Source organism: Lynx rufus, unplaced genomic scaffold (genome assembly GCF_022079265.1).
Source record: "Lynx rufus isolate CCGP_SWC_20201006 ecotype Redwood Valley unplaced genomic scaffold, mLynRuf1.p SCAF_5, whole genome shotgun sequence".
Lineage (NCBI taxonomy): Eukaryota > Metazoa > Chordata > Mammalia > Carnivora > Felidae > Lynx > Lynx rufus.
In genome coordinates this window covers 156,003,300-156,022,851 of record NW_025814867.1, presented here as the reverse complement: position 1 = coordinate 156,022,851, position 19,552 = coordinate 156,003,300, and the positions used below count along the sequence as shown (strand labels likewise).

At 50.7% G+C, this 19,552-nt stretch overlaps 1 protein-coding gene and 1 non-coding gene across 3 annotated transcripts; both read right to left on the bottom strand.

The window, feature by feature from the left end:
- Positions 1 to 563: 563 nt before the first annotated feature.
- Positions 564 to 12,184, bottom strand: NDUFV3 (NADH:ubiquinone oxidoreductase subunit V3). 2 transcript variants are annotated; one of them, XM_047099931.1, is made up of 4 exons: positions 12,108 to 12,184; positions 10,591 to 10,711; positions 2,816 to 3,901; positions 564 to 797 (listed from the first exon to the last, which is right to left on the bottom strand). In XM_047099931.1, exons 1-4 carry the CDS (start codon positions 12,153 to 12,155, stop codon positions 634 to 636), a joined length of 1,419 nt encoding a protein of 472 aa, XP_046955887.1. In that variant the 5' UTR covers positions 12,156 to 12,184; the 3' UTR covers positions 564 to 633. The 2 variants fall into 2 exon arrangements, with proteins under 2 accessions (XP_046955887.1, XP_046955888.1); XM_047099932.1 differs by lacking the exon at positions 2,816 to 3,901.
- Positions 9,219 to 9,305, bottom strand: TRNAQ-UUG (transfer RNA glutamine (anticodon UUG)). Its single transcript has one exon. It is a non-coding gene; the product is annotated as a tRNA-Gln (tRNA).
- Positions 12,185 to 19,552: the final 7,368 nt, after the last annotated feature.

Below are 19,552 nucleotides of genomic sequence, written 5' to 3'. Positions count from 1 at the left end.
ACGCCCCGGGGGCGTAAGCAACGTAATCCGGAGCCCTGGCCGACCGAGAAACCCTTCGTAGCAGAGGAGTCCGGAGTCCGCCGCGGCCATCTGGGGACGGAGTTGCTGATGGGCCCCACGAAACTTCAACCCTCCCCCATCCCGCCTGAGTTTACATCAAACACCGAATTCTGGTGAACGAAAAGGATTCCATTCCTTCTCTAATGATAAAGTGCTAGAACCTAATGTTTTAGTCTCTTTGCAGTACAGGAGATAAAATCAGTGAAACCCTATCTTCGATGATCAGCTAGGTCTACCAAATCAGAAGTCCTCAGCACACGTATGGGCACCTGGCTGGAAAGCAGACGGACGTTAAACTGACCAGGGACTCGGCACAGCAGACACACGCTGATGGAAAGCCCCAACGGCTCTCTAATGCTACGATCTGTGCGGCGGACCCCAGCTTTACAATGAGAGGAAAACCCCTTGCGCACAGACGTTTCTGATGCCCGTTGAACCAATGGTCAGAGAGCAGGGTCGCTAGCTCAGCGTTCACCGTACGAGGGACACCGATCACACACGAGGCCTCACGACCGGGGCGGATTTTATTTCTGTAGCCCAGACAACGGGGAAGTTACTCTCCGAAGGGGGCGCTCAGTGGCGAGGGGACTCCCGTCCTGACGAGGGCTGCGGCATCCTGAACTTGGACAGGTCCAGGTTGAGGTCTAAGAAGGTGTACGGGGTATAGTCGTGGTGCTGCAGGTTCTTGTAGGTGGCGCTGTCCAGTGGCTCGGAGGCGCTGAAGGCGTGAGCGGACTCTGTGGGGGGAAACGCAAGGCCCGTGAGAACGTGGGACAGGCGGCATTCCCGCGGGGCTCAGCTCTCAGACACCGCGCGCCCCGCATCCTGGGATAAACTGTCTAACTAGGGAAGCCGGTGAAAGCTACAGGATCCTCAGACGCGAAATAAAGGAATTAGCGGAAGACGTACTCTAAACCTCGCGGCCGCCGCGGTGGGAGCCGCTGGTTCTTGCGAGGCGTCTGAACAGCCTACTCTGTCCACTCCCCGGCCCGTGCTGTGCAGAGCTGTGAAAACGCCTACGACAAGGATGCAGGGACTTTCAGGACTTGAGGGAGCAAGAGAGACAAGTAGATCTACAGGAGTAGGAATGAACTATTTGCAGAAAAAAATGTTCAAAAGCAGAAGCCAGGTGAGCCCTCTAAGTCTCTGGATACACGAAACTAGACTCTGTCTGAACAACGTCACAAAGTTAAGGGGAACTGGAAGTGAGATGCAAAGTTTTCAACTTTTTTTGAAAAAGCTGCTGGCATACTTTCGATTCAGGCTAAAACGTACAAGCTAAGTTGTATTTCTTCACGTGGAAAAAGGACATTCGGTGATCTAAAACTCAAAGCGCACAGCTGAAGCAAAAGAACGCAGCTCTCCTGCCCTGGGACGTCCGCACAAGGGCACACGGCGGAGCCTGCCGGGAGGCCCCTGCACGGCTACCCAGGCTGCACAGGAAATCACCTAAGCACACTTTCCACCATTTGAATTCACACCCAAAGCTCTGTTTGTCACGTCTTCGGCTGTGTTACACAAAAACGAGGACTTATGCAGAGCTGACACCCTCCCGATCTCGAGCAGAGAGACTCCCCATGTGGTGCAGGCACATTGGCGGATACAGGGAAGGTGTCAGCTGGAGGGAAACGTGGGTGCAGGAACCTCGGGGCAGGAACCCGAGCAGAGGACTGCTCAGCGACACCACACGGGGGCTGTGCTCCTGGGCGGCCTCCTTACCCCCCAAAGGGCAAAGGGAGTACGAGAAAAACAACAATGCTTTGCTGTCATCATCCTAAGTTTTGGTTTTCATCTCCAATTTGTAGCATCAGGAACTGCATTCTCCAAGTCTGGACAAGGCTGGCACTTTGTGTATTAACGAAAGAGGGAGAAAACAGAAGGAAGAAAACACACAAATTCCGTCAACGGAACGCAACCAACAACGATTAGCACATAACGGACATCAGGCAAAGGCGGAGGCTTCAGGAAGACTAAGGAGCAAATAAGAAGGGGCCGGGTTGGTTAGCAACGCAGCATTTTACAGACACTCTGCGGGGCCCGGCTCTGAACCCGGGGACGGCCCTGCCGGCTTCGCCACGACCTGCCTACAGCATGTGCCTTCATAAAGTTCGATGCGCAAGTTGGGAGCATAATAGGAATAAAACCCTAAAAATCTGTGATAGCAAATAGCCCTTCATAAAAATTCAATATGGAAAAACAAAGCAGCCCATTGTGTTTTTGGGTAAATCAGAGAAGGAAACGTCACCCAGCGGAAAGAAGACTAAAGCCGCCCCTGGCTGCCCCAGTGTCACTTACTGCGGGACTTCCCCAAATGGGGATTTCCCCTCCGGTCTAAGAAACCTAAAAGCAACACCCCTCGTATCCCCCCAAACCCCACGCCAGGGGTAAGCACGGCTCTTCGCTGTGGGAGTGAACCAGGACCCCCTTCCCGCTGACCAGAGGCCCTGAAAGTTCATGGACACCTTCCAAAGCGAAGGGGGCCGTGAAACCACTAGAGTTGAAACATCACCCTGGCCGTGGGACAGCCAGGAGGGCCAAGCGCACGCTGTTTCACCACAAAATAAACAGGAAATGCCCCAGGGATGCCGCGCACAAGGCGTGGGTCCCTCAGGAGCCCGGCACAGTCGTCTGCCCGCCGGAGGCCGCGCTGCAGGTGCCTGACTACCTGGACCCCCCCTCGGGGCGCACAGGCCTCCGAAGGCCCACCACCCCGCCCGGGAAAGCAGGGCTCTCGAGGGCGCAAGTGAAGGTATACCCTGGGTGCCGTCCGGCCCTCCTGGAGGGGCAGGGTCTTCCGCCATCCCGGCCCCGCCCTCAGGCTCTGGGCCCGAGGCCTTGTCCTGGAAATCGCCTTCGCTAGGAGCAGGAACCGGCTTCAAACTTCGGACTGGCGCCTGACCTTCCAGGGTCTCTCCCGCGGCCTTCAGGGTTCCCTCTGTCACCTGCGCCCCCAAATTTTCTTTGCTGAACAGGGGGAAAGCCACCTCCCCGCCACGCTCCGCTGCGTGTTGGCCCCGGTGTCTCTCGCTGGCCTCAGGAGCGGCTGGCGGCGGTCTTGCTGTTCCAGTTCTTTCCCTCCACTGAATTGGCGCTGGGCCGCCAGCTGGCTGTGTGGACAGTCTTGACTCTGTATGAGCAGGCAGGACTTCTTCGACTTTGGGCAGCTTTTGGCCTTCTTTATCGGTTTCACTTGATCTAAGAATTTTCTGGAATTGCTTTTCCTTGACGTTTTGCTTCATAAACTCTTTATCTGCTTGTGACTTGGGTGTTGTGCTTTTGCGTTTTGTGTCTTTTCTGTCCTCTGGCGACTTGATGGTGCCCCCTTTCTTCTTGGCCGGACGGGGCCTCTCGGGAGGGGGGACATCTGGCTGCGAGCGGGGCTTCTCTTTGGCGGCTACTGCAATTCTGGGGGCTCCATCTTCGAGGGGGCAGGACGCCTGTGGTCTGGGAGGCTCTCCTCTGCCCCTGCTTGTCCCCTGGGGGTCAGCTGTGGAGCTCTCCCCCTCCCCCTCGGAGTCGGAATCGGAGGAGCTGGACGAAGAGGACGATGAAGATGAATCATCTCCCCTGCTCTCCCTAAGAGCTTTTGCATCCGTGCCCTGCTTCCTGAGTGGAGACGGAACTTTCTGAGGCGTCTCTACGACAGTCTTTCGCGACCGGAACTCTGGAACCCCTTCGGCTGTGAATAGCATGCTGCCTTCGGGGCCGGAGCCGGGGCCAGCTACCAGCCCACCCGGACTCACAACTGACGGGTGAGCACGGGGTGAAGACAAGTTTTTAGACAATTCAGCTGCTGTTGGGGTGGCTACGAGTTGGCCCCTCTCCTTTGGTTCCACTACATCTAGGAAATGGCATAAAGAGGAACGTTATTCTCAATATTTTGTACAACAATCCAAATTCATAAGTCACAGACGTCTCGTTAAATAACAACTTGCTATTATATCTTCAATGTAATCATCCTAAGGAATGTTCCATGGGAACTCACTCTTAGGTCAAAGTCAAGCCGCCTGAGAGAGAACAGTAAGAAATGTAGGTCATTCCTTTGCAGCTGAAAAATTAACAAGCAGCTGTTTTTACCAACAGGAGTAACAAACTTGTCTCCACTTCTCACAATGCCAAATTCTTTGATGCTCATTTTTAAACGACTACTTCATCCAAAGCTCAAATCGTTAAACCACAAAGATATTTTCCAATGACTACTGCAAGCTTTACAAATGTGTACTTTCTTAAATCTTTAAGAAAACTGATGCCTCTCGAATATTAAAAAAGTTATCCACGCTGGACGAACCTGAACTTTCTGAAAACCCAGAAAGCACAGCTAGAGACAAGAACCTGGTTTGGGTTTGGGTCCGCACACACACGTGTTTAAGTGTTGCAGGGTACCGGGAAGAGGATAATGTCGTTCACATCAAGGTGCCCTAAGGAGGAGAAGAGCCCTTCAAAATCCGAAGTCATTCGGGGATCTCCTCGGCCAAAGGAAAGTATTACATGACCAAAAGAATCTAAAATAAACTGATAACGAGATATATATACATGAACAACAGGTTTTAAGCTGTAAAAAAAGGAAAAGGGCTAATATAAAACGTTTATATTTCATAGCATCAATTATTAAAAAAATAACACTGCACAGTAAGTTGATTAGAACTAACTTCATTCAGTTTTCTCAGGTGGTAAACCCTTTCTAACCCTGCAGATTTAAAGAAAAATATAAGACAAGCTTTTATAAATTAAAATTACTTTCCAAATCTAAAGCCGAAATTACACACATTACAGACAAGCAAGTTCTAAATGCAGAGACTTCACTTTCAAGTCTAGGGGGTCTGTCTACTTTATACTGAAAAGATCTGAATCCTGCTTCTCTCAAGTGGGAAAAAAAAGTATTCCTAAGATCACCATCTTACCAGTGTCCAAAGAGGGTTCTAATTGGTTTCTGGGCTCAGGGACCTACCCATGATAGATTGACAGAAAATGACCCAAGAAACCCGAGGAAACACCAAAAATCAGAAATGGGCCGGAGAGGAAACCGGGCGGTGCGAAAGGGCTTGACCGGGCAGCCAGAGCAGAGGGGACTGTTTACATCCGTCACCTCCCCCCCCTCCACCCCCTCCGTCAGCACCTTCACCCCTACCTCCTCCATGCCACGTCGGAAGCTGTGGCTACGTGCCAGCCCAGAATCTGCACTCCGCATGCTAGGCGGGTGCTGACCTAACTTCAGGACTCACAGAGCTCCAGGGTCACGAGAAACCTGAAAATGAGGCAAAGGAATGTATACACACTTGAACACTCTGTTCTTTCTCTGTAAACCATACCTGAATCAGCTCAGCGGTTCCTAGCAGGCCCCGCACGCCGCTGTGCCCGCTCACCTGTACCATGCACCCACGTTTACGTTGGGCATGAATGCTCCAAGTATGAAAAATTAACTAAAAACAAGGTGTATCTTACATGGGCTGTTTTGAATAGAAAAATTACAATTCCCGAATCTTCCAAAGTATGTGGTGGAGATTTAAAAACTGCAAATAAGTGATCGGAACTACGTTACAGGCTGAGTTATCACCCACTGACAATGGAAAGAAAACTTCATATGGGACTAACATGTAAAAATTCTCTTTGAAGAGGAAATTCCTATTATACGACATAAGAGCATTTTCATTATTCATGCTAAGTTACTGGGAGAATTGCAGGGAAAGGCCACTGGACCAAAACAAAAATGCATTTTCCTTTTATTGAGAGTCAATTTCTGGCCCAGTGCAGCAAGGGCCCAGCAACCGCCCCCCCACCCCTGCGACCCCCCAAGGAAACTGCCACAATGGCTGGGAACCGCCACCGGTAGGTAGCTGCTGTTGCAGGGCGCAGGGCGCAAACCGAGTGTGGCCCCGCCGTGAGGTGCAGAATGACGTCACCTGGGAAACCATCACCATCACCTAGAGGAACGAGGGCTCGCACGTTGACCTCGCCTGCTGGTTTTCACGAAATCGCACACTTTTGGCCAGAGCGGGACGCCCACATACTGCTTTAGTTTGATACTGACCTCCCTCGAGAAACAAATCTATGAAAACACGAAACCACCTAGGGAAGGCTAGCCACGCAGGCACATCTCACAGCACAAGACGGCGACCTCCGGGGCTGTGTCTACTCCGCCGGAGGACGGATAAATGACCATGGCCTGTGCACGGTAAAGGCGCACAAACACTGCTAACCGTGCAGACGGAGAAGCTGTACTGCATCTCCACCTCCTCTCCAACTGAACTTAGCTGTATTTCCCAGGTCTCTTTTCTGCTGGGGCGAAAAGTGAGGCCATGACCTACACGTTTCTGGTGGTCTCCCTAACACAGGCACAAATGACGATGGTGTTTGAAACGGATTAGCCACCTTAGTATTCTTCCAGATCTTGGGGCGCCTGGGTGGCTCAGTCGGCTGGGCGTCTGACTGTGGCTCAGGTCATATCTCATGGTTTGTGGGTTTGAGCCCCATGTCAGGCTCTGTGCTGACAGCTGAGCCGAGATCCTGCTTCAGATTCTGTGTCTCCCTCTCTTTCTACCCCTCCCCTGCTCACACTCCGTCTCTCTCTCTCTCAAAAATAAACATTTAAAAAAATTAAAAAAAAAAAAAAATTCTGGGGCGCCTGGGTGGCTCAGTCGGTTGAGCATCCGACTTTGGCTCAGGTCACGATCTTGCAGTTTGTGAGTTCGAGCCCCACGTTGGGCTCTGTGCTGACAGCTCAGAGCCTGCTTCCGATTCTCTGTCTCCCTCTCTCTCTGCCCCTTCTCTGTTCACGCTCTGTCTCTCAATAATAAATAAACGTTAAAAAAAAAAAAAAGTTAAAAAAAAATTCTTCCAGATCTCATCACTGGGCCACAAAACCAATCTCGGAAACAAAGCACATTTCCACACAACAGGAAGGAGCACAGTTACTCAAATTTTATGTGAACTAAAACTCTCTTCCACATATAGGACTATAGAGTTGCTTGTCTCCTTGCTTGTCTGAGGACTGAGATTTTCTCAGAGGCAAGACAGCACAGAGAAGAAAACCGCAGATGCTGGGGCCTTCCTGCCCGGGTTCACATCCGGCTCCACTCCTAACACACGTGTGGCCTTGGGCAGCTCACAGGCCTCCTCCCTCCTCCGCTCTCTCATCTAAGGCAGGGAGACGAGTACCGCCTGCTCACGGGTTGTGAGGACCAGACGGGACAACGTATGCCGGGCTCTGCTGGTTAGAAGTAAACACAGCAAATCCCTATTTCCAGAGATTCCTCACCCTTCAGACTGAAATGAGGACTTGAAAGGAATAATTAACTGTGGCCTCTGGACAGACCCTTGAAAAGGCGGCACAGGAGTCTTTAGTCGATGACTTAGTACGGAATGTTGCCATAGTGACTGGACTGAGCGGACCGTCTGGAGGGGCACCTGCGAGGAGACCCTGGGCCCTGACATGTGCGTTGGTGGCTCTCCTCGGGAAGGAAGCAAGCACTACGAGAAGCTGGAGTCCCAGAAGGAATAGGGCAGAACGTCGTCTGGAACCCCGGGGTCCTGCCTCTGAGGCAGGCACTTTGCCTAGAGATGGGACCCCAAGGGTGAGCGCACAGGGCCAGATCTGCATGCGGGAACCTTCTGTTAAAGCTCCCAAAGCCAGTGAGAGCAGACAGGGCTTTACCCTGGGGCGTTAATGGGCCACCAGCAGGCAGAAAGCATTTCCGCATTTTTCGCTTGACCAGTCTTACGAGCGCTGACATCTCGGGCAAACACTGAGGCCTGTACACGTCGGTTTAGAAATTCCTTTTCTTCATACAGGGATTATAAGTACTTTTAGATTATACACAGATCTCACACGCATTAAAGACGGCGTAGTTCGCAATACTGTCTTCCCACCTGAAAGCACTCTACACTCAGTCTACACCGCACACATATATCCCCCTCACAGGGGCCTAGCACGGCCTGCGTGCTGACCCCACTCAGGCGGGGAAAACCTCATCCAGACTGATGACCAAACTACACAGGCCCAGGGCCAACTCCTAGGTCAATGTTCCCTGCTCACAACTGCGCCTAAAACTGTTACATAAACAAGCACCCTATTCTACTCACACATAGAAGCATGTTTAAAAAAGGACCTTTGGGGACGCCTGGGTGGCTCAGTCGGTAAAGCGTCCGACTTCAGCTCAGGTCATGATCTCACGGTCCGTGGGTTCAAGCCCTACATCGGGCTCTGTGCTGACAGCTCGGAGCCTGGAGGCTGCTTCGGATTCTGTGTCTCCCTCTCTCTGTGCCCCCCGCCTCCCCTGCTCAAGCTCTGTCTCTCTCAAAAATATATAAACACTGGGGTGCCTGGGTGGCTCAGTCGGTTAAGCGTCCAACTTCAGCTCAGGTCATGATCTCACAGTTCATGGGTTCAAGCCCCGCATCAGGCTCTGTGCTGACAGCTCGGAGCCTGCAGCCTGCTTCGGATTCTGTGTCTCCCTCTCTCTGTTCCTCCCCCACTCACACTGTCTCTCTCTCTCTCTCAAAAGTAAAGATTAAAAAAATTAAAAATATATATAAACATTAAAAAAAGGGGGGGAATCTTTGACTCTGCCACAATATTTTAAAATCCATTAAGTCAGCTTCAAAAACCTATGATGTAGGATTGCAGAAACAAGACTGAGAATCACCAAAGGCATCAATAACATTAGTAATGAGATTCGCTAATCATCAGTAAACACTGAAAGAATGTCAAAAACGTGCTATGTGTAATGCAGAATTTGACATTCTGGCTGTTCGCATTAGTTTTTTAAATCATATTTATTTTTTGAGAAAGCATGTGCGAGACAGAGAGAGAGAGTGAGCGCTGGGGAGGGTAAAGAGAAAGGGAGAGAGGAATCCCAGGAGAGAGGAATCCCAGGAGAGAGGAACCCCAGGAGAGAGGAACCCCAGGAGAGGAATCCCAAGCGGGCTCCATTTCATCAGCGCCGAGCCCAACGTGGGGCTCAAACTCACGAATTGCGAGATCACGACCTGAGCTGAAACCAAGAGTGAGATACTTGACCAACTAAGCCACCCAGCTGCTCCAGAAAAAAAATTTTTTTTCATGTTTATTTTTGAGAAAGTGAGAGAGAGAGTGAGAGAGAGAGAGAAAGAGAGGAAGACACAGAATCGGAAGCAGGCTCCAGGCTCTGAGCTGTCAGCACAGACCCCGACGTGGGGTTCGAACCCACGAACCGTGAGATCACGACCTGAGCCAAAGTCAGACGCTTAACCAACTGAGCCACCCAGGCACCCTAAGATTTTATTTTTATTTTTTATTTTTATTATTTTTTTTTTTTTATTTTTTTTTTTTCAACGTTTATTTATTTTTGGGACAGAGAGAGACAGAGCATGAACGGGGGAGGGGCAGAGAGAGAGGGAGACACAGAATCGGAAACAGGCTCCAGGCTCTGAGCCATCAGCCCAGAGCCCGACGCGGGGCTCGAACTCACGGACCGAGAGATCGTGACCTGGCTGAAGTCGGACGCTTAACCGACTGCGCCACCCAGGCGCCCCTAAGATTTTATTTTTAAATCAACTCTACACCCAACGCGGGACTTGAACTCACAATCTTGAGATAGAGTCCCAGGTTCCGCTGACTGAGCCAGCCAGGCGCCCCCTATGGTCAGTCATTAATAACGAGCAGGGAGTAGAAAGTAAAATTCCCACAAGTATTTAAAATAGTGTCGCACATGGGGCGCCTGGGTGGCGCAGTCGGTTAAGCGTCCGACTTCAGCCAGGTCACGATCTCACGGTCCGTGAGTTCGAGCCCCGCGTCGGGCTCTGGGCTGATGGCTCAGAGCCTGGAGCCTGTTTCCGATGCTGTGTCTCCCTCTCTCTCTGCCCCTCCCCCGTTCATGCTCTGTATCTCTCTGTCCCAAAAATAAATAAACGTTGAAAAAAAAAATTTTTTTAAATAGTTCGCACATTGTATTTTCCTTCCATGAGGATATACTACGTTGGTATTCAGGAAGGAGAAAAAAAAAAAAGTAAAATCCAGCAATAAAAGTCAAAATGACTCTGGACAAAGCCAGACAGAGATCACACATCGTGCTTCATCAAAGTGAGCGGTAATGGAAAACGGTTCCTGCTCTTAACTCCCTCCCCACGGTCACGAAAGGAGGCCCGCAGTCCAGGACGGTGGCCCACGAAGCCTGGGAAGCCAATCTGTGTTTCTGAGACACTGAGAAGCGTCACAACTGGGGGGAGAGAAAAGCAAGGTGGGGCTCAGGGCTGCCACGGGAGCACAGCATCTGTATCAGGGCCATCCAAATGTCCCCTTGCCACACATCAGAGCACAGCACTTAGAAAACACAGACAGAACTGGTTCAGGGCTAAATGCTGAGTCAAGGGCTGTTGCGTTAGTGATGTGTTTGGTCTAAAATCTGCCACAGATCCGATGTCGGATTATAATCTGGACACGGCTGGAGATGAAGAATCGAACTATGTGGTTAGTAAAACTCTTCACGCCTGGAAAGCGGACTGATTTGTTTACTTTGCATTATTCTCCCCTTGGGACTATCATTAAAATCTTACTTTTTGGTGGACTTTGTTTCTTGGGATTTGGTGGCAGTCCCTTTTCGCTCTTCCCTGATTCCGCTGAGAGAGACACTGAGGGAGCAAGTCCTCGAAACACTCGTGCGTCTAGGAGCATAGTCTGACAGAAGGATGAACAAATATGGACATTTTAGAGTCATGCCATTTGGAAGCTATTACAACCTATAGACGTTATATATCATTACATGCATTACATGTACTATATAACGTGTTATAACATAGCATTCATGTCATATTTCTAACGGTTATTACAATTTTCATAACATATGGAAATTTTGGAAAATACAAAAAAAGTTGCAAGAAAGAAAACACATGACAGTCACTATGAACTATGTAACTCCAAGAAAAGTCAAAAACAGTTTCTCCTGTGCATAGTTTTTGTAGCCCCCAACTACTATTTAACCTACCAAATAATAAAGTGTTTTCCTATACTTAGAACACCAACTAGAAGAAATACTACCTGGGAGCCTGGGTGGCTCAGTCAGTTAAGCATCTGACTTGGGCTCAGGTCATGATCTCACGGTTTGTGAGTTCAAGCCCTGTCGGGCTCTGTGCTGACGGCTCAGAGCCTGGAGCCTGCTTCAGATTCTGTGTCTCCCTCTCTATCTGCCGCTCCCCTGTATCTCTCAGAAATACACAAGCATTAAAAAAAATTAAAAAATAAAAAGAAGAAATACTATCTGGCTGTTAGTAATGATGCAGGTGGATAACTGCTTCAAAACCACATACAATGTATCATAAATGGCAAACCTAAACTGATAATTCACTCAACTTGTATTTACTAACAGCTGCTACGTGCTCGGCGCTTTTCTAGAAGCTGCATACAGAACAAAGGTGCCTCTCCTACATACACGAAGGTAGAAATATATCTTTTTATGTTTATGACTATAAGTACGTGTGAAAGCTGAAAAAATTATTTGGAACCAGGTGTTTCAAGGACTAAACGGTGGACTCTCGGAAACAGATCTCCCCCCATCTGTACGCTCTATCTCGCAATGAATAGGAAGTGCTTTTGTAAGAGACTTTTGCAAATTTAAACGCAGGGCAATGATCTCACATTTTTTCTACACGTAAAAAGAAAGCCCTCTGTCTTCCTCTCTTTTCCCAGACAGGATCATGTAAGCGGGCATCTTAGTGGCTGCCAAGTAAGTTACCGGGTCACCCAGGTACCTCAGAGTCCCCTCCTCTCCCCTCCGGGCTACGTAAGAGGTCAAGACGCGATCCTCAACGTCTCGGAGCGAGCGCGGCGGCGCAGGACACCTGGGAGCCCTCGCACCTGCCCGCGACCTTGGCACCGCACGCCGGGGGCTCCCCAGGAGATCGGGATCAGTGTCCGTTCGCCGCGCCCCCCCCCCCCCACGGCCCGCGGCCACCTGCTCCGGCCCAGCGCCCTCTCTTCCACCCCGGAACCGCGTCATGGGCCCACCCGTACGGCTGGAGGTGCCCCTCGCCCCGGCCCTACGCGGGCTCCCGGCCGCCGGCCCGGCTCCCTTTACCTTCATTGCCCCCGACCGTCCTTGCCGCAGCAGAAGAGAGGCCGCCATGACTGTGACACGCGGGGGCGGGCCTGGCCAGGCAGAGGTCGCTCCAGGACTGACTCGACAGCTGCGCGCGCACCACCGGCTGACGGCCCGCCCCCTGGGCCGAAGGCACCAATCACAGGCAGGGACGGGGGCGGGCGGAGCGGGTCAGAGGCTGCCGGGCTGCGCGCGCCGAGGCCACGCCCCCGTGGAGCTGCCAATCACAGACGGAGCTGTTCGCGCGGGTGCCGCCGGGGGCTGGGCGCGCGCGTGGCCGCCGAAGAGGGTGTTGCCGTGTCCTTGTCTGCGGAGGGCGGGCGTGGCTTCTGCTCGCGTCTCTTTCCCAGGTGCACCGGCCTCACACCGTACCCTGGACGTCCCTGGCCCTGACCCAGAGTCGTCTGTGTTTGATGGACTGGAAGCCCTTCGGCACGTGAGGTCCGCGGCCTCAGCGTGCCCACCTTGTAGCGTCGGGTCGCACCCCATCCTCCGATGGGCGTGGCCACCCATGGTCTCCACAGTTCCTTGCTCATCCTGCAGGCGGCCGAGGGCACGCTTTGGGGCCGTGAGGGCACCTGTACCAGAGCTATATGCAGATCAGGAATACAAGCTTCATTTTACGCGAATGTTTATGGCTTGCGGTGCAAAGACTTCCCCCAAAGTAGGGCATGATTGTGGAGCAGGTGTAGTCAGTCGTTGGCCCCCTTCTTCCGCTATTGATCATGACTCCCTGCCTTGCCCTGTCCAGCACCCCTTGGAAGGTGAACCTGCCCACACCTCCGACCCCACCTTGACTAACTGGACATTCATTCAGGTGGCCAGATAAAAGGGGCAGAAACAGGTCCCCTCAGACACTTATCAAAGGGGACTTGAATCCAGCGAGTGCAACGCAACCAGCCATCTGTCACCCAGGGAGGCAGACAAGACAACCTTAGGTCTTAGGGTAATAATGAGAAAGAATTCCTTTGTTTCCATAGGGAGAAAAACCTTGGTGAGAGAAGAATTATCCTTTACTCAAAGCAAATTAACCTGCTGTCTCCAGCGGAAAGTTCACCCTTGTGTTTGTGAAGTTGAGGGGCCATAAGCACAAGCTAAACCCCGCTCCCCCCCCCCCCCCACCAGATGGGATGTGTGTGACATTCCTCAGGCACTCCTGGCTGCCTAAGAACAAAGGAAAGGAAAGAAAACAAATGGTTACCTGATGGAGATCACAGCCCTGCAGGACATGTGTGTCCATCAGTTTACCAACGTCTTAGTAAATTACAAGATAAAGCAATCTAATTAATAGCCTAACCTCCAGAAATGTATACACTCAGTTTCCAGGACCGCTAACATCACCCTCCCCTCCCTAGTGATGTGGGGAATAGGGCAGAAGGAAATGGCAGATAAAATTAAATTCCTTTATAACCTGCAGCCCCTTGGCAAATACTTGAGGCAGGCAGAGTAAAAAGTTTATCCAGGAACCCCCTACGGTCGTAATGTTAATGCTTTGCTAAAGGGAAAAACAACCATAACCATAAGAGTCCTCTTTCACATGTCAAAGTCCTTTTGGAGGCCTTTTTTCCTTACCCTCCCCCCTCTTCAATTCCCTTGTATACAATCAGTCACTCTTCACAACCCCAGTGCAGCTCTTTCTGTCCACAGGTCCTGTCCCTGTGATTTCATAAAATCACCTGTTTGCACCAAAGACGAGTCAAGAATTCTTTTTTAGACGCCACCATCACTCCCAAACTTCATCAAAGCGTGCTTTCTTTAAAGGTGATCAAGAATATTGAGGGTGATGGGGCACCTGGGTGGTTCAATTGGCTAAGCGTCCAACGTTGGCTCAGGTCATGATCTTGTGGTTTGGGAGTTGGAGCCCCGCATCGGGCTCTGTGCTGACAGCTCAGAGGCTGGAGCCTGCTTGGGATTCTGTGTCTCCCTCTCTGTCTGCCCCTTCCCTGTTCACTCTCTATGTGTCTCTCAAAAATAAATTTTAAAAATGTTAGGGGCGCCTGGGTGGCTCAGTCGGTTGGGCGACCGACTTCGGCTCAGGTCACGATCTCGCAGTCTGTGAGTTCGAGCCCCGCATCGGGCTCTGTGCTGACAGCTCAGAGCCTGGAGCCGGCTTCGGATTCTGTCTCCCCCTCTCTCGACCTCCCTCTCTCACTCTTTCAAATAAACATGAAGGAAAAAAAAAGAATATTGAACATGAGGAGTCACAGCTGCCACTTGGGGAAGCTTATCTGGAATGGGGAAATCCTATCGCCCTCCTTCAAGAGATCCGGAGCCCTCAGTTTCCTCCCATCGGCAGCAAGCACAACCCTCTAAAGGTAGCTGAAGTTGTTAAGACTCAAGAATAAAATGAAAGGCCTCCTTCATTGGGATCAGTGTGGTTATCAGCCAGAGTGGCTTGAGGAGAGGGCACTTATAGTTGAGGGGAGGCCTGGGGAAAAAGAGACACAAAAGTGGGGAGGGGCCATGTTGATAGTTTTCAGAGAGGCAACTTGAGTGTGTGTGAAGGTAACTATGGCAACGATGTGGAGGTCCAGTGCCTAAGCCTGGAGGGGGCAGGGCCTACTAGGAAGCTAACGGGTAGGGCAGTTGAGGTGGGCCTACACGACATTTGGCCAAAGGGAAGAGAAAGTGATGAGGTTTTTGGGGTGACGGTGGGGTCCGGAGCCGATGACCAAGAAAGAATTCTTGAAGACGCCCTTGGTTCACAAAGGTGGTTTTATTAAAGCACGAGGACGGGACCCTGAGGAGAGACTGGTTAGGTACTATGGGGCTGGGGGAGGTAAAGTCCAGAGGAAGTTTCCAGGAGGATGTTCCTATGCTAAAGAAGACTTCCGGATACAGGAGGCCTAGCTATTTTCAAACTGGGGTTGTTTGCCCTCTAGCAAAGCATTAGCAGCAAGACAGTAGAGAGTTCTTGGAGAGACCTTTTACTCTGGGCCTCAAGTAGTTGTCAATGGGCTGCAGGTTAGAAGGAAATTTAATTTGATCTGCTATTTCCTTCTGCCTTTGTTTTCCACATCAAAAGGACTCCGCCAAGAGGCAAATACCTATAAGGTGTTGCAAAAAAATCAAAGAAACAGAGGCCAGAGAAGGGTCGGTGCTTTCATGAGTATTTGTGAGGAGGGATTACATCATCTTTTCTAATCATCTGGAAAACTGTATACTAGATTCTGTTTCCCCAATCCTTAATAATCTGCCCGGTCTTGCTGTACCCATCACCTCTGCCCGGAACTCGGGCAAGTACTGACTCAGCATTTTTAGACAAAAACCTCAAAAGCTTATGTTTGTCTAGATTTCTTTATTAATCACATAAAGTTCTGGGCGCCTGGGTGGCTTAGTCGGTTAAGCGACTGACTTCAGCTCAGGTCATGATCTCATAGTTTGTGAGCTCGATCCCCAAATCGGACTTTGCACTGACAGCACGGGGCCTGCTTGGGATTCTCTGTCTTCTTCTCTCTCTGCGCCCCCCACCCCTCCCTCATGTTTTCTCTCTCTCTCTCTCTCAAGAAAAAAAAAAAAATTGGACACTTAAGTGACAGCCACCCAAGGCACCCAGGCAATCCTAGAGCTTCTTTTTAAGATAACTAGGAAATGGAACATTCGTTGGACCCAAACCCTGAACTCAAAGGTGTTTAGGCCAAAAAGGAAAATAAAAATACTCAGGTATCATACCGTCCTTACCCATGCCTCAGCTGTGCATTCTTGCCTAACACATACATTCTTTTTAAGCCACAAAGAAAATGTATCATGTCATTTTTCTGGGTCAATACAACTTAATTATGTGTTGTAAATTGAAAAAAAATTTTACAAAGCTCTCAATAACACTGTGGGTTTTTTTTTTAATTTTTTTAATGTTTATTTATTTTTGAGACAGAGAGAGACAGAGCATGAACGGGGGAGGGGCAGAGAGAGAGGGAGACACAGAATCGGAAACAGGCTCCAGGCTCCGAGCCATCAGCCCAGAGCCCGACGCTGGGCTCGAACTCCCGGACCGCGAGATCGTGACCTGAGCTGAAGTCGGACGCTTAACCGACTGAGCCACCCAGGCGCCCCAACACTGTGGTTTTAAATATTGTTTAGGGGGCGCCTGGATGGCTGAGTCGGATAAGCATCTGACTTTGGCTCAGGTCATGATCTCGCGGCTTGTGAGTTCAAGCCCCGCGTCAGGCTCTGTGCTGACGGCTCAGAGCCTGGAGCCTGCTTCGGATTCGGTGTCTCCCCCTCTCTCTGCTCCTCCCCCGTTCACACTCTTTCTTTCCTTCAAAAATAAATAAACATTAAAAAAATTTTTTTAAATATCTTTTAGGATGGCCATATATAGTATGCCTTATTCTTATTAAGGTAAATTCTTTTTAATAAAAGAGATAGGGGCTCCTGGGTGGCTCAGTCAGTTAAGCGTTCGACCTTGGCTTAAGTCATGGTCTCACGGTTCGTGAGTTCGTGCCCTGTGTCGGGCTCTGTGCTGACAATTCAGAGCCTGGAGCCTCCTTCGGATTCTGTCTCCCTCTCTCTCTGCCCCTCCCCCACTCATGCTGTCTCCCTCCCTCCCTCTCTCTCTCTCTCATAAATAAACTCAAAAAAATTTTGCTTTAAATTAAAAAGTTAAAAAAAAATAAAAGAGATAAAAACAGGTAGTTCTGCAAACAGGAAAAGTAAATTTAAAAGCTTTTTTGGTCAAGACAAAATAAGGAAATAGGGAAAGTTATAAGTGAAATTGTGCTATAAGCCCTAACTGTGCTTTAAAACATACGTGCTGGGGGACCTCTGTGGCTCAGTCCGTTAAATGTTCAATTCTTGATTTTGGCTCAGGCCGTGATCCCAGGGTGGTAGGACTGAGTCCGGAGCCTGCTGAATATTCTCTCTCTCTCCAGAGTGCCTGGGTGGTTCAGTCGGCTACGCATGTGACTTCGGCTCAGGCCACGATCTCACGGTTCGGTTCGAGAGTCTGAGCCCTGAGTCGGGCTCGGTGCTGACATTGCAGAGCCTGCTTGGGATTCTCCTCTCCTCCCTCTCTCTCTCCCCAAAGTAAATAAACATTAAACAAAAATTCTCCCTCTCCCTCTGCCCCTCTTCCCTACTTGCTAATTTTCTCTCTCTCTCTAAAAGAAAATTTACATAAATAAATAAATAAATAAATAAATAAATAAAACACATGCACTGACTTCTGTCTCTGTGATGAAGTTTTGGGGTGATGGGGGGTTTGTGGGGTCTGGCGCTGATGGCCAAGAAAGAATTCTTTGTTGCCAAAAGGTGATTTTATTAGAGCACGGGTACAGGACCTGTGGGCAGGAAGAACTGCACTGGTAACTCATTACATACCCTCGGGTTGGGTGGGGGGCGGTCAAGGATGGAGTAAGTCTCTAAGGACTTCTGGAAGCAAGGTTTCCGGGACCTTGAGGGACTAGCTGTTTCTAGGGAAATGCCATTTATTACTGTTTAATAAAACCTCCGTCACGAGCCCCTTCAGATCTATATCAGGGGCCAGAAGCTTGGAGTAGGGTCACCAGCGTATATCTTGGGGGAGTTGAGATAAAGGAAGCAGACTTATAGGGTCCTGGAGGTTGGGACAATGTTAAGGCAAGATTCCCTTTTGCCCCCAGCAAAGTGTCCTCATCCAGGCAGCTCAACTCCTAGAGGGAAGGCACTCTGCTGGTCTCAAGGACTTGTCAGTGGGCTGTAGGCAGTAGGGAACTTAATTTTTCATTTGCCTTAGTTTCCCCACATCACCATGGCACGCACTTAAACCCCTTTTCTTTGTTCTTGGGCCCGACAGGACTGCCCGAGGAATGTCACACGGACTTCACTGGGGTGCATGTGTGTGTGTGTGTGGGGGGCGGGGGGGTTGCCAGCCTGTATTTTGTCCCTCAGCTTGGCTTATGCTCCCTCATCATCTGGGAGCATCTGGCCACTAAATATTATGAAAAACCGTTGGGCCACAGAACATTTCATGATGCTGGGTAAAACATCACAGGCATCGTGGCAAATGATCAGTTCTGTTGTCACTTGTCCACGCTTGCTGGGCACTGATGCCCTTGCTGCCCGTGTACTTCTGGGCTCCTGTCTGTGGGAACTCCCAAGCCCTGGGCTGAGTGCCCCCTCCTGGGTTGATGTGGTTTGTGTGTCCGCCAGGCGCTTGTGAGGACTGCCTATCTGGGTCTAGTGTGATCATTTTTTAAAAAATTTTTTTAATCTTTATTTTTGAGACAGAGAGAGAGAGAGAGAGAGCGAGAGAGCGGGGGAGGGGTAGAGAGAGAGAGGGAGACACAGAATCAAAGCAGGCTCCAGGCTCTGAGCTGTCAGCACAGAGCCCGACGCGGGGCTCGAACTCACGGACCGCGAGATCGTGACCCGAGCCGAAGTCGGATGCTTAACTGACAGAGCCACCCGGGCACCCCAAGCGTGATCATTTTTTTCACAGTTTGGAATGTCTGGGACCACGGGAAGTGTGTGTCCCCAGGGACCTAAAAATGAGCAAGAAACCACCACCAGCCACATTGCCCTGGGAGCATTTGCTGATCTGTGTATGCTAATGCGTTGGTTTAATTGATGTCAAGAGGAGACAGGACCGGGTGCCTGGCTGGGTGGCTCAGTACGTTAAGCGTCTGACTTTGGCTCAGGTCGTGATCTCACGGTTCATGGGTTCGAGCCCTGGGTCGGGCTCTGTGCCGGCAGCTCGGAGCCTGGAGCCTGCTTCGGATTCTGTGCCTCCCTCTCTCTCTGCCCCTCCCCACTCTCACACACTCTCTCTCTCTCTCTCTCTCTCAAAAACAAATAAACGTTAAAAAAAATGAGGTAGCAGTCACTTCCTCTGAACTCTGCTAACTGCCTTTGGTATGGTTTCCGTCAGTCCTGCTAGGGATTCCGGGGCTGTCTCAGACCTTCCGTTGGACCTGCCTCCCCCACATTTCTTGCTCCCCCTTGTGGCCGATTCCTAAGCACAATCGTCTGCCTTCTCTTCACCCCGCAAGTAACCAGGTTGAGTGCCGACAGCCTTCCTCTTGTTTCCCAAAGGTGTTGTTGAAGGTCAAGTTGGTTGTCTCTCCTCAGCTCTCGGACTTGGGCCCATTATGCGTGCGTGCCCACCGTTTGCCAAAGCTCGCTGTCGTTGCCATTGGGAGTGCACTCTGGGGGTGTGTGCGGGTGAGGTGCACAGAGCCCGGGGAGTGCCAGTGGGCCGGTGGGGGGTCTGCGGGTAAGGTGTCCCTCGTGGCTCATGGGCAGTGCAGTTGGCAGTGCTGGGGCCCATTCTTGCCCCTGAGAGTCCTATCTGCTGCTCTCCTAGCCCTTGCTGCCCCAGTACTCCTGACTCAGTACTCTGGAAGGGGCAAGAGAGACACGGGTGTCTTTGGTAGTATCTACCTGGACTCCCACAAAAGCTCTTTCCTTTGGGGGGAACTAACATGGCATTTTCCAGGGGCTCCCAG